The 13,905-nt window shown below is 58.9% G+C and overlaps 2 protein-coding genes across 5 annotated transcripts in view; one reads left to right on the top strand and one right to left on the bottom strand.

Moving 5' to 3' along the window:
* SORCS2 (sortilin related VPS10 domain containing receptor 2) overlaps positions 1 to 13,905 on the top strand; it is a 548,409-nt gene that overhangs the window by 224,146 nt on the left and 310,358 nt on the right. The window lies entirely within an intron of this gene.
* PSAPL1 (prosaposin like 1) lies at positions 9,153 to 13,782 on the bottom strand. The gene has a single exon (XM_054485675.1). It carries the CDS (start codon positions 13,728 to 13,730, stop codon positions 12,165 to 12,167), a length of 1,566 nt encoding a protein of 521 aa, XP_054341650.1. The 5' UTR covers positions 13,731 to 13,782; the 3' UTR covers positions 9,153 to 12,164.

Here is a 13,905-nt window from a genome sequence, read left to right as displayed (position 1 = left end):
CTCAGGGACACTAGGGCTGTTTCGCTCCATCTGTTGCCCACACAGTGTTTGCATTTAAACTTCTACTTGGGTCCCCAGCACAAGCTGTTGGCTGAAGGCCCAGGGAAGGCACTGGGCTCTGCGGTGAGTCAGAGGGGGCACCCCACCTGGGTCATTTGGTGCACCACGCCATGCGTTTCCCATGAGAGTCCCTGTTCCCACAGCTTCTCCTGTGTCTCCTCTGTGCTCTAGAGAGAGTGCATGAGAGGTGGCTAAGAATGCAGCCTTGTGGACCTGAGAGATCTGAGTTCCACTCCTGGCTCTGCCTCTTGTTAACTGTGTGGCCTTGGGGAAGTGACTTTCCCCCTCTGAGCCTGGTTTACTCCATCTGTGATAATAGAGTTGCCTGGGTTGCTGGATCCAGTGGTAATGGATGTAAAACACAGAGCCCAGGCCTGGCTTCTAGCCAGCGCCAGGGAATATTCGCCATTGTTGTTCATGGTCATTCTTTAGCAGCACTGTACTTCTTGGCAATGGGAGTGTGGGGGGTGAGGTTCTTGCCCCCTGTAACTCCCTTTGTGCGTCTCCAAAGCCACAGCCTGGCCTCCCTCTCCAGTGGCTCCAGGGACAGTGAGTGACTGTGCACAGGCTTGGTCCTGGGGTCTGGAGCCCCCGCTGGCTCTGTGGGACGGCCACTGCAGCCCCTCTCTGGTCTCCCGGTTCCTGCTTTGGCCTCATCCAGTCTGGAGGGCTCCTGTCACTGAGGCCTCCTGCCTGCCACCTTGCAAATGAAATCCAGCGGGCTTGCAGGAGAGGGAGGGCAGTGACTGGGGCAGGGCTGGGCATCACGCTCCCTCCCCCATGGTTGACCTTGAGGTGTTCACTTCCCTTGTCGACCCCCACCTCCTCATTTGTGAACTGAAGTGGGAGGGGTTGGACCAAACCGGTACATTCCAGCCTGGTTGGTGCCCCCTTTGCTACTTTTCCTCCATGAGCCCTGCATTTTGGAAAACCAAGTCCACCACCTTGTACGGGTTAATCATCACCCACCTAACGTGGTCAGACACGCCACCTGGGTTCAGCATGTCAGAACCTGTGTCTCCATCACCGTCCATCCTCTATCCTTCTCCTGTCACTACCCTCTTGAGTGGGCCACCTGGGCTGCTTTGTCTCAGAGCCCAACTCGGCCTCCTCGGGCCACACCCTTCTCTGGGACAAGGGGCCCCCAGGCTGGGGGAATGTGCTCCCTGGAGCCTGCAGCCTCCTCTAGGTCCTGGATGCCCTGCCTGCTTCTACAGCCAGGGCAGACCCCACCCCTGGCCTTCCTTTCCGTGGACACTGCCCGTGGGCCCACGATGGCTGCCTAGAGAGGGAGGTGTGTGGACCGGGCTGCGGTCTACACTCAAGTTTGAGACCCCCTGCAGTGCAAGTCAGAGCTGGGGGCAGAGGTGGGGTGGCCCCAGGCCCCCTCGGTGCTCCTGCCCTAATCCCCTTGTGTGTAAGTGCTAGGCCAGGTTGCCATCCAGGCCATCTCTCAGACCCACACACTCCTTAGTGTCTCCCTCATCTCATCCATCCGCAATTCCTCCAGGATGTCCCGGAACAGGGACCTCCTCTCCCATCCTGTGGCACTGCCATCTCTCGCCTGGACGCTACAACCCAAGTCTCCCTGCGCCTGCCGTTGCCCCCAAGAGTCCATTCCAACACCAAAGTCAACTTCAGAGAGCACAGAGGCCTCGTCACTGCCTACTGATAACCGACCCAGGGCTTCTCAGCACACCCGGAAGTCCATGCAGCCCCCAGGGTACCCCGCGGGGATCTGCAAACCATGGCCCCTCTCTATGGCCAGTTCTCTAAAGGCCCTAGTATGTACCTGCCCCAGCACCTGCCACCCCTCCCCCACCCCCCGCCCCTCTCTCCACTTCCCAGCCTTCACCCCAGCTCATCCCTCCCAGGGAACTGCTCCTGATCTGCTGGCTCTGATTCCTCAGGTGCCAGCTGAAGGCCACCTCCTCTGAGCCACTCCCCCCACCCATCCACTCTAGGGGAAGGTGCCCTCCCCGTTGGAGGCTCTGGCTCTGTGCTGTTTTCTCTTCATTGCACTGATCATAACTGCTCAGAACTTAAATGCATTATTGATGATGATATTATTTTAATGCAGTTTCCTGTTAGAACATTATGGTAGTTGTTATTTCTTTATCTGTGGCCTGTGTGTCTGCTCCATTAGGTGACAGGCTCGAGGGAGCAGCATCCCTGGCTGTGTGGTTCACTGTTGGAGTTCAGTGCCTAGAGCTCTCCCGTGGAGAGGAAAGCAGGGGCCGGAGGTTTTTGCTTTTTAGAGACAAGGTCTCGCTCTGTCACCCAGGCTGGAGTGCAGTGATGCTTATAACTCACTGGAGGCTCGAACTCCTGGCCCCAAGCAGTGCTCCCATCCCAGCCTCCCTAAGTGCTGGTGTTACAGGTGTGCACCACCACGCCCAGCTGAGACTGGACATTTCATTTGTCCCGTCTGAGATGCTGGCTTGTGATCACCCTTTGGGGGACAGGTCAGTTTCGTGCCCGGGACCAGCCCTACCCTGGTCTAGCATCTGGCATGAGTCGGTGCCCAGGGAGACCCAGGCTGCCCCATGGTTAGCTCTGGGGTGGATGACTTTCTTCAGCTTGTTTCTTTAGAAACAGTGGTGTGCTGATGAATGTTATACAACCAGCTCTCCAGGAAAAAAACCAAAAACAAACCCAGCAACACTGATTTGTAATGTTGGCCAGTTTTCATGGTATAAGTTCTCCCATCATGGCAGCCAGCGTCAAGCTGCCAAAGTGACATCATCACATGCGGCGTTGGGAAGAGGCACGCTCCTCGCTCCTCAGCAAGGGCCCCGGCATGCTGTGGCTTAGGAGGATGGCAGGGCGCTCCATGTCCTGGCATCCGTGGGTCTGTGCGCAGCTGGGAGGATGCTGCTTACCCAGCGGAGAGTGGGATGTTGCAAGCTTTTCCCAGGACCTTGGTCCCTGGGCCGTCACCCTGGGTCTCACATTGTTCCTGGCCATGTGTGAGGAGCAGGTGGTGGGACAGAGCTGCAGGCTTGGCCCAGCGAGGGGACTCTGCCATCGTTAGCTGTGTGACTCCGGGCAAGCTCTAAGCTCCCTCTGAGCCTCTGGCTCCTCGTCTGAAGGGTAGGGTGGGGTGGCCATTGTAGATCCTTCAGGAAACCCCACGATGGCAGGCAGTGGCGGGCAGGAAGGACTGGCAAGCTCTGTCTCCAGCCTGGGCTCTCTGGGCCTGAGCTCTGTGTGACCGTGGAAACATCCTGTTGTCCCTCTGGCATGACTGCCTCTGTCCACCCAGTGTGGACACTGTGCCCGGCCCCTTGGCTATAAAATCCGGGTCCACACAGTCCTCTGAATTGGGGGAGGAAATGCAGGCTTGGAAAGATCTAGAGGCTTTTCCAAGTCACCCAGTGTGTGGGTAGCAGAGCCCTCCTCTTTGCTGGTCCTCACCTCCTCATGGTGGCAGGAGCGCCCCCCTCTGCTAATGTCATGTGTGACCCCCGTACTCTGCAGGGCTCACAGCAGCTCCCCAGCCCAGAGCCCCTGTGCCAGGGCTCTCAGCAGGACAAAGCAGTGAGGGTGTGCGGGCACTGTGGTGGGTGTTCTGCATGGGAGACCTCCTTAAACCCTCCCTACCATGCCTTCAGCACATACAGGCCCCCACATGCCCAAGGAAGGCTGCCCAGTGAGTGTGTGTTGGGGCCTGCCCTAAAATCAAGGCTTAAGGGACATTGGACCACACAGTGCCCGGCACCACCTCCCAAGGGGCAGGCACTCTGCTCCCAGGACATTGGCATGGGTGCTGTGCCCCGGAGGGCTGCGGGGTCAGCAATAAGGCGGAATGGATCCCCGGCCTTCTGTAACCTTGCCCCATCTGTGGGCCGAGCTCAGGGACGCAGGATGTTGGTGCAGTTCCGGGAGGTGCCAGATTCCACAGGCTGCAGGGGTGCCTCCCCCCTCCTGCTCTCTCCAGCCTCTCACGACCCAGAGCCTCAGATCCTCCCACGCCAGAATCCACTAGGAACAGCACACCACGCAGGAGCCTCTGTTTTCGGTTTTGCTGAATGCCCCAAATCCCTGGCCCTTGATCGCTGTGGGGTGACCCTGGGCTCCGGAGACCCCAGGACTAGCCTGTGTGGCCTTTGGCAAGCACCTGGTCTCTGTCTCCATAGCCGCAGCCTGGGCAAGAGACGTCCCCTTGAGATGAGATGACCCCAATAAAGGGCCTTGCCTGGGGAAGGCGCCTTTGCTTCTGCTGTCCTGGTTTCGGTTTCCCCCGTGGCCTGGGAATGGCAGTCTGAGAAACTGGTTTGGGAGTGGCGAGACTTTCCCCTTCATTTTGCAGTTATTCCCACTGTCCTAAATAAATGATACCTAACCCCTCCCGGATTAGGAGCCCGACACCTGAGCGGCTCTGCTCCTTTCCTGGGTCTCACAAAGAAACGTCAGAGGCTTCTGAGCCGTCAAATGGTTGTCAGGAGGCCCAGGTGCCAAATCACGCTCATTTTACAGCAGGAAATTCAAGGCCTGCAGAGGGCCCAACTCAGTCTTCAGGTGGGTTTGGTTTGGCCTGGCCCGCAGTGGACCGAGTTGTCAGCATTTAGGAATTGCGAGTTCTCACATGAGCAGCCTGGGGTCCCCACCTTGCTGGAGAAACGAGGAAGGGGTGGCAGCAGGCAAGCATCCCGAGGCAGGGACAGCCCATTGGATGGGGCCTAGGCTCTGCCTCGTCCACACTTCTGGGCCCTGGCACTCTCTGAGCTTGTGCCCCAGTCTAGTCCAGCCTCTTCTGGTTACAGAAGGGAAACTGAGGCACAAAGGCATCATGATCCCTTCCTGGGGAGTTAGACCCAGAGCACAGGTCTCGGGAGGGCCAGCCCCTGGGTCTTCTCCCCCGGGATGCAGGAGGCGTGGGCGGTGTTGTGGTTTTCATTCTCCATCGCTTGCTGTTCATCAGTGTACGTCCTCCAGAAACAGATGCACTCACAAGGCTGCCCTGTGGCTGTAGACCCAGAGGAGAAGGTGGGGAGGCTGGGAGTTGCGGGCCAGGGCCTGTGTTTAACCTGGTGGGGAAAGCCCTGGGTCTGCTCTTCCTGAGACATTTTTCCCCACCCTCAATGAGTGGCCCATCGGATCCCGGGGCTGGCGGCTCTGAGCCGCGGGAGACCCGAGGACGGCTTTGCTGGCTTTGCAGGTCAGGGAGACCGTCCAGCTCCTGAAGAGGCCTTCCCAGCACACACTGCCCCGCTGAGGGTGGCCCCTGGGGGCCCATTACTAAGAACCATGTTGGAAAGTGTTGTAGGCCAGGTGTGGCTCACACTTGTAATCCCAATACTTCAGGAGGCTGAAGCAGGAGGATTGGTTGAAGCCAGGAATTTAAGACCAGCCTGAGCAACACAGCAAGACCCTCCAGCATTCTGCCTCGGTAGGAAGCTCAGGGAGGGTTGGTGTCATCAGCCCGATGGAAACAGCACATGTACTGGGTGTCTTGTGTGTGCCAGGCCCTGGGGTGTGCTTGACGCGGTCACCTCATTTCCTCCCTGTACAAATCCCACAAGACAGGGTACCTTTACCCTCTTTGTGTACTTATGGGATGCCTGAGGCTGTGGGCTGGTCAGTGGCTTGCCCAGGGTCACACATGTAGTGAGTGGTGAGGCGAGGCCCTCCCGCACCAGTGGTGAAGCCCGTGTTTCTCTGCATTAACGTCTGGCCTCCCAGAATCCACATCTGCTCCGGCAATGCCCAGTTGTGCTGAGCGGGGCCTGAACCTGGATAACAGTGGGGGACGTGTTTTGGAGTGATGGGGCCCTGAGGACAGGCTTCCTGGGGCAGCCATGGAAGCTGGGCCCCTCGCACCAAGGAAGGGCTTAGTGGTGAGGGGCACAGGGAAAGAGCGGTGGTTCCATTCAGCCCTCGCCTGCCCTCGGCCATGGCCTCCCAGGGTGACAGCCTGGATCTGGAGAGTTTGAGAGGTGCTGGGGAGAATCCTGGCGCAGCCAGAGCTCCAGGGTAGCGTTAATGGCAGCATATCCATTGTGGGCACATGGAGGGTTACCTAGGGGGCCTCTTGGTAGGAGAAGAGCAAAGTCTTGTGTGGCTGGACTCAGGCTCTGGGGGGGCTTTGAGTCACTGAACATGGCTGTTTTTACCCTATCCCTTGCTTCGGAGCCAGACCCTAAATGTGATCTAAGTATAGGCCTGGGGCCTCGGGCAAGAGCGCCATCCCTCCCTGGGCTGTAGAGGTTTGGAAAGAGAAGGGTACGTACTGTCCCTGACTTCACTCCTGAGCTTCAGCAGTGGGAGGATTTGCCAGAGCACCTCATGGGGACGGAATGAGACGGTGGCAGGGGCCGAGGAGCTGGGGTGCGCCTGGGACTTGGAGCATACTTCCTCCTGCCTTTGGCAGCTGACCATCTGTGTTAGTGCATTCTTGGCTTGCTATAAAGAAATGCCCGAGTCTGGGTTTCATTGGTTATGCAGGACACCCCAGGAGATGGGGTGCTGGGATCTGCTTCGTGTGAGCCCCGGGAAGCTTCCAGTCATGATGGAAGGTAACGAGGTAGCAGGAGTGTCACATGGAGGCAGGCGGCAAGGGAGTGCGAGGCAGATCTCACATGAACTGAGGGGAGGACTCATTCATCACCGGGGGATGGCACGGAGAGCCTTTCCTGAGGGCCCCTCCTCGATGATCCCACACCCGCCAGCAGGCCCGACTGCAATGCTGGGAATCGCGTTTCAACACGATCTTTGGAGGGGGCAGGCATCTGAACCATATGACCACCCCTGAGGGCGGGTGTGATGGAGGTTGAGATGCAGCCAGAGGGCAGAACAGGCTCGTCCACCTGGGGTCTGCTCTGTGGGCTCTTCTGGGGGCACCCATCTCCCTGGGTTTCCACACCCAGGCCCCATCCAGCCGTCATCTGTGGGTCCTGGGGTGGGGCCCATCTGCCCGTGGCTTCACCTGGGCCATGGAGGACAACCTTGTTTTGCACAGCATCCCTGGGGCGGCTGCTGGAATGAGCAGAACCAATTCATATTCATTTATTGAAAGATGGGCTCCGTATAGTATAACTGGAAGGTATGGCCACGGCTAGGCCATGTCAGAAACACACAACCGCAGGGTGGCATCAGCACAAGGGGCAGACCAGAGGACTGAAGGTGGTCCCGGAAGAGCCAGCGCTCATTCGCTCATCCTGTGCTCATGGAGCCTGTTCCATGCTGGGCTCTGTCTTGGTGACAGGACTGTGGCAGAGACCACTGAGATGAACTCCTGCCTCCTGCAGCTCGCATTCCAAGGGAAGCCAGGCCACAGCCAGATAGCCGAGTAGAGTCAGCTATGGGGCCGAGGGCAGTGGGGGCAGCAGAGACTAAGACAAGTGTGGAGTGGTGGTGGGAATAGCAGGTGGGGGCCGGAGGTGATGCTGGGCAGGGTTCTGCAGGGAAGGCCTGAACCGCAGGAGGGACTGAGAGGAGCATGTCTAGGGCCAAGCAAAGGCCCTGGGGTGGGCCTGGGGTGTGTGCAAGGCCAGGCCGGGGTGGCTGGAGAGGAAAGAGCAAGGGGAGGGGCTGGCCTGCACCAGGGTGGGGTCCACCCGGCTGACGGTGGGTTGGTAAGGGCCTCAGCTTTTATCTGCTTTTACTGGGAGTGAGGAGGTTGTGAGCTGGCCCGGACTTAGATTTTGTCAGGATCACTGCTGTGATGAGACTAGACAGGAGGGGGCGGTGGCGCCGGGGAGCCCAGACCCCAGGAAGGCACCTCTTCGCCAGTCTGAGTGAGCCCAGTGGCTGGCTCACAGGGTGTGTCCACTAGCAGGATTAGTTGTCACTGTAACCTGGTAACCATGCTGCTGGATAGGGATGTGGGGCTGCTGTGACCATTTCACAGACGAGGAAAATGAGGAAAGGAGAATGTAAGGGTTGGTCCAGGGGTGGCAGAGTTGTTGACTTTTGACTTTGTGCACTGCATTGAGGCACATGCGTGAGTGTGTGCATGGGGTCAGGCCTGCACACCCCCTGTCTAGGGCCTTGGGGAAGGTGCCTGTGACATCACGAGGCCCCTGCGGCATGGCTGGAGCTGAGCATGGGCTTCCCTGGTGCCGCTCTATTCCACCCCAGCTCCCCAGAGATGTGGCTGGGGGCTCACAGCAGCTGGGCGTCCCTGCACCCCTACGTGCTCTCAGGGCCTTGGCATCAGCATTTGGCTAATTTACCAGGTCCCATCGCCTCTTCCACTCTAAGGGCATTTGGTGAGGGAGACATGAAGAAAACAGCAGCAGAGAGTGGTTAAGGTACTCTGGGAAAGTGAATCCACCTTACCAGACCTGGAAATCACAGTGCAACTTAAAGATCTGCAAAAATATAACAATGAAAACGCATTTTAAGAGGCTAGCTGGAAAAACAGAGAAAAGACAGAGGTGTCGTGGAAGGACGTGCCTGGAAAAGCCTCTTCCTCTGTGCATGCACCCGGCAGGCCCCTCCCACCGGGCACCCTCTGTCCTGCTTAGGACCCGGGGAGGTGGGGTCACCGAGGTTAGGGATGAGGACCCTGAACCAAGGCCACAGAGTGGTGGGGTCAGGACTTGCACGTGGACGTCTCGTGGGTTGCGGGTATGAGGACAGAGAACACAGGCCCTGAGCCTGCTGCTCCCTCCACTACTGGCTGTGTGGCCTCAGGCAAGTTATTTAACCTCTCTGGTTTCAGCATCCACCTCTGGGGAATAGAATAAGAATAGTCCCTGTCTCACGGTGGCTGTGGGGGGACCGTGAATGAAGCCAGCACAGCTCCTGGAGCCATGCCCGGCAGGCTGGCAACCCCTGTCTGGTGCACAGGGGCCATTGTCCTGGGCCCCGTGGTGCCTGGCACTCGGGTGTGCTGGGGAAGCTTTTCCAGGCCCGCTTCTCATTGTAAGGAATAAATTTGACTTTCCTCCCTAGAGGTCACGGAAGGTGAAAGTGGGGGAGGGAGCGTGGACAGCACGGGCTGTCCCTGATGTGCCCCTCCTGGGCTCAGGGCTCACTGTTCCCACATTGAAGGTGGCTGTCCCCACGGACTGCTCTTCCATGCTTTCCAGGAGAGCCCTGAGTTTGTATAAATTATTCACCAAAAAAAAAAAAAAAAAAAGAGAGAGAGAACATCATTGGGTATACTTGTATCTGGTTTGAAGTTTCTAACAACACATCACTTCTAAGAAAAGCCCCAAGCCAAAAAAACAAAAAAAAAAACCAAAACCAAAACAACAACAACAAAAAACAGCCGGACCACCAAGCCCTTTTCCAGGCTCCCCCAGCCCCTCGCACCCCGGTGTGGCTGAGAAAGCATGAGGGGCAGCATCTGTAGGTGTTCTGGGGTGTCCCAGGCCTCCGCCTTACGATGGCATCTGAAGAATGCCCAGCGTGTATCTGGCTGAAGGTGCAGGTACTTGCCCGGCTCTGGCAGCTCGGCGGGAGCCCTCTCCCTCCTCCCAGGCAGAGATGCTCCTCTGTGCAGCACAGTCACCGCCTCTGGGAGATCCATGCTCAACGTCTGTCTTGATTTCCCATCCTTGCTGGGATGGGTTTCCCAAACTTCTAGGCCCAGTAGGGCCAGCTGCTCTTCTCCTGGGCTGGCATCTCCTCTCCCGCAGCTGGACAGTTACAGTGCCCTCCCCTGAAAAGCCTTTTCCAGCCTGAACGCAGCAGCTATGGAGTCGTTTGGATAGATTCCTTAAGCCTCAGTCTCAGTGCTGAATGGCGGTGCTGCCGTTGGCACCAGCGGGCCCGTCCCTTGCTCCTCCTGCCTCTCTGCCTTTAGCCCCTAAGGCGGCCATCCCGCACGGACATTTGCAGAGCACCTCCTGTGTTCTGGGCTTGGTTCTGGGCGCAAGGGATGGAGGTGACTGAGACCCTGCCACAGGCCTCCACAGCTTTGGTGGTGGATGAATGAGTGGAGGGGTCAGAGGGCCCCTGTGGGGGTGGGGCAGGGCCGTGCTCATGACCTGGATGTGCAGCTGGGCCTGTGGGGTCGTGGCCAGTGAGCTCCATTCATCATGGGCAACCATCTAGTGGAGACGCATTTGCTCAGTGGGTCTGTGGGAGCAGCTGGTACCCAGGCCCGAGGGGTGGGTAGGGAAGAGGGCGTGGGGATACCCCACGCTGACCACCCACTGCAGGTAGCTCTGGGGTGGGGGCAGGTGGGCCGAGCTGGGCCACCTGGCAGGTGTGGGGCTTGCCGTCTCCCGGCCTCTCCCAGGTGACCTGTTGGGGGATTTCAGGTCATGTCACACACACTTCCCAGTAGGCATCCTCCCGACTCACAGCCAAGCCAGAGGAGGGCCTGCGGTTCCATCCTGTCCCAGAGAGTGTGTCAGGTGGGGACACCTACATGGAAGGCAGACAGAGAGCCTCTGGGGCTGCTCCTGGAGAGGGTCTCAGGGGAAGAGGCAGATACTGAGGCCAACAACTTCGGGCCCCTCTGTTTTGAAGTCTGGTGCAGAACTGCCTTCCCGTGGCCTATCCAATGGCCAGGCACGACCACCGCCCCTTGCTGGCCTCATCTTTTGTGGGACTGCCCGGGAGGCCCAGGCCTGCCCAGCCAACAGGGGCCACTTTTGAGGCATCCAGAATCTCAGGCTAAGTGTGTTCCTGGGGCGGTGGCCCAGGCCTGCGATGTTTACTTAAGAGCTCGGGTGTGGCCTCTTGGAAAACAGCACCCGCTCACATCCTGTCCATCCAGGCCTGGCGTACCTCTTACTCAAGAGGAGAATTAATCCATGGGCCTCAGGTGAAATGCCAGTTTCCACCCCTGGGACTCATGTGTGCGGCTCCCAGATGTGTGAGCACCTGCTGCACGCAGATGCTGGGCCAACTGCAAGGACACTGCAGGGTCATGCCCAGGGGCTCTCCTGGAGGGGACACAGTGTCTTAGGGGGGCCACACAGCAGGAGCAGAAACCACAGGAGCACTTGAACCCGGATGGAAGCCCCCGGAGGCTTTCTGCCAGAGGGGGCACCGGGGCGAGGTGGAGGCACAAGGGCAAGGTGGGGGCTGTTGTAGCAGCTCTGGAATCTGCGCCTTCCCTGAGAATAAAAACACGGCACACGGCATTTGGAGAATGCTTGTGGTTTATACAGCGCATGCACAGCCAGACTCTCCTGGATGCCCCGCTGGGCCCCTGAGATGGGTTTTCTGGTCCCAGCAGACTCATGAATGCCAGTCTCAGGGGGAAGGGGCTCCAGAACGTTTCTGTGAATTGTCTCAACATTCTTGTGAGGCAGGTATGATCATCCCCATTCTACAGATTAGAAAACTGAGGCTCGGACAGCTGGAGGGCTGTATTCACCGTCTTTGCCCTTGCTGCTCCATACCCCGGTGGCCACCCCAGACTCCTCCAGCTTTTCCCAGGAGCTTTTGCCTGGCATGTTTTGCTCTCCTGATTTTGAGCACACCCCAAGACTTTCCTTCTGCTTATTACCAGGGCAGTGGTGGGTCTGGGGTGCAAGGAGAGAGAGGGACCCCGTGGTGGCCAAGACATGGTGGGGACTGCTCCGAAGCCCAGCAGCCCTTGGAGAATGTGGCCAAAGCCCCAGACCTCTCCCCAGAAATGTCCAGGGATACGTGCCTCTCACACACACCTTTGGCAGCCACCCCCAGGGACTCCAGGTTGAGAAGTTCTGGCCTGAGCAAGACCCAGACTCCCACCCCCAGCTGTTGACAAGAGGTAATGACCCCACTAGTGAGGGGCCCTCCAACCCTCCATCCACCCCTGTCTTTGCTCACCCCGGCCATGACCCCAGCCTGGCTCACAGCCAGACGTCCATCCAGCAGAAGGTAAAGGCGGCACCCGAGCTCATGGGCAGGCTCTCATGGGACCACCGGCAACACCTCAGCCTTGGAGATGAAAGGGCAGCCTTGGCTGGGTCGGGGAGCGGGGCACATGAGTGTGTTCCGGTCCAGTAGAGATGCTTTCAAGGGCAAAGCTGTGCAGCACAGTTGTTAGGAGAGAGGCTTTCGGGATCAGGAATACTTGGCTTTGAACTTCAGCTCTGCTCCTTCCCAGCCTCCCTCCTCACAGCTTCAGTTTTTCATTTGTGAAATGGGGATGGGGAAAGCACCCACCTTATGGGCCTCGCTAGCAGGCTCTGGGTCTCTGGCGGCCACGGTCATGCGTGTTCCCCAGCGTGGAGGGGCATCTCTTTCCATACGTGCTTCTGGCAGTGTTGCACAGCGTTACACAGCTTGGCGGCCTCCTGGCTCCTGCACCAGAAGCTTGGGCCCAGGGCACACTGGTCAGTGCCCAGCAGTGGGGTCCTGGGGCCGTGGCAGGCCCCCACCTTCTTGCACACAGCCGCGGGGTCCATCATGTCCTTGAGACTCTCAATGAGCACGGGCTCGTACTGGGTGACGAAGTGCCTGCACTGGATCATATAGGGCAGCGGCAGGATGCTGCAGCCACCCCTGAAGGCCATCAGGATGTCTCGCTTGGTGCTCTTGCTCTCCAGGTTGTGGGAGGACACCGTGAGCAGCCTCTTGCACCCATTGCAGAAGCTGCCCTGGTTCTCCGCATCCCATTCTGGGGACTGCACGATGGCGTAGGCATCACGGACTGCCCGGGCCCGCCTCCGGTTGCCACACAGACGGATGAACTTGCACACCTTCTCTGGGGTGATTTTGGCCACAAGCTGCACCAAGGAGGGGCTGTAGGTGTCCACCAAGATGATGCACTCCTTCGTGATAGAGGCAGGCATTATCGAGCACACGCGCTCCAGGGCATGGGTGATCATGAACTCAGAGCTGTTGGACATGAGCCAGTGGTCCAGCTTCTGCACCACGTTCATGCACACCTCACAGGTCACACCGACCTTCATCTGCATCTCGCTCTGTTTCCTTGGCAGCCCCAGCTCTAGGGAGGGGACCCCATCCATGGCCACTACTTGAGTCAAACGGGCAGGTGCCCCTAGCTCCTCACAGAATCCCCCCTTCCTGCAGAGCTCCTGCGGGGGGAGAAGCCTCAGTGCTTGGTCAGCAGGGACAAAAAACTGAAAGAGGTAGTTCTTGCAGAGGACAGCCAGGCCGGGTCCCAAGGACTCACACTGCTCCTGGATGTTCAAGTCGGCGAAGGTCAAGTTGGACCGGACAGCCTCCTGGAGTCGGGAGACCTGCCGTACGCAGTCTTGGCACAGAGCTCCTTCAGGCACCTGGGGAGGGTGGAAGGTAAGGGGCCCACTGGCCATGAATGGAGCCACAGCCTCAAAGGTGTCCTCTTTGGAGAGTGGCCTCAGGGTGGCCAGGTGCCTCTGCAGCGGCTCACAGAGGCTGAGCGCTGTGCACACCTGTGCCGGGGCGCTGTCCGGGGCCCCACGGAGCATGCTCAGGACGGCCGAACTGTGGGCATCCACCATCCACTTGCATCCGGCTGAAGACTCCTGGCTGGGGAGCCACTCACAGGTCTTCATCACCAAAGCCAGGATGTCAGACTCCTTGGCGTCAGGGTTCAGCCTATTGCCAGCGGCAGCTGCTATGTCCTGGCATATGTCGCAGGGCAGAGACTTCACGGTGGGTTTGTTCCATACGGCCCCTTGGCAGTACCCCACGGCCCCGCACCTGGCAGCTGTCTGCAGATCCTGACACCACACCGTGGAGCCCTTTGCACACTCCTGGGGGCCTGAGGTGGGGCTGGCCCTGGTGGCCCCCAGGAGGCTGGGCAGGAGGAGCAGGGCACACAGCATGCTGCCCAGGGACTCTCTGGCTCCAGAGTACCCAGCAGTGGCTGCTGCTATAAACCTAGCTCTCCTGCCTGGCCCCAGAGGAGGCGCAGAAGGGCGGCCCCACCTCCTGGCCACTCCCACAGCCTGACTTACACCCTGTGCCCAGGGATTCCTGGCCTCTTCGCCTTCGCTCTTG

The sequence above is a fragment of the Pongo pygmaeus genome, chromosome 3 (assembly GCF_028885625.2).
Source record: "Pongo pygmaeus isolate AG05252 chromosome 3, NHGRI_mPonPyg2-v2.0_pri, whole genome shotgun sequence".
In the NCBI taxonomy this organism is placed as follows: domain Eukaryota; kingdom Metazoa; phylum Chordata; class Mammalia; order Primates; family Hominidae; genus Pongo; species Pongo pygmaeus.
Note: the sequence above shows the minus strand (reverse complement) of the source record. Positions and strands in the feature narration are given on the sequence as shown.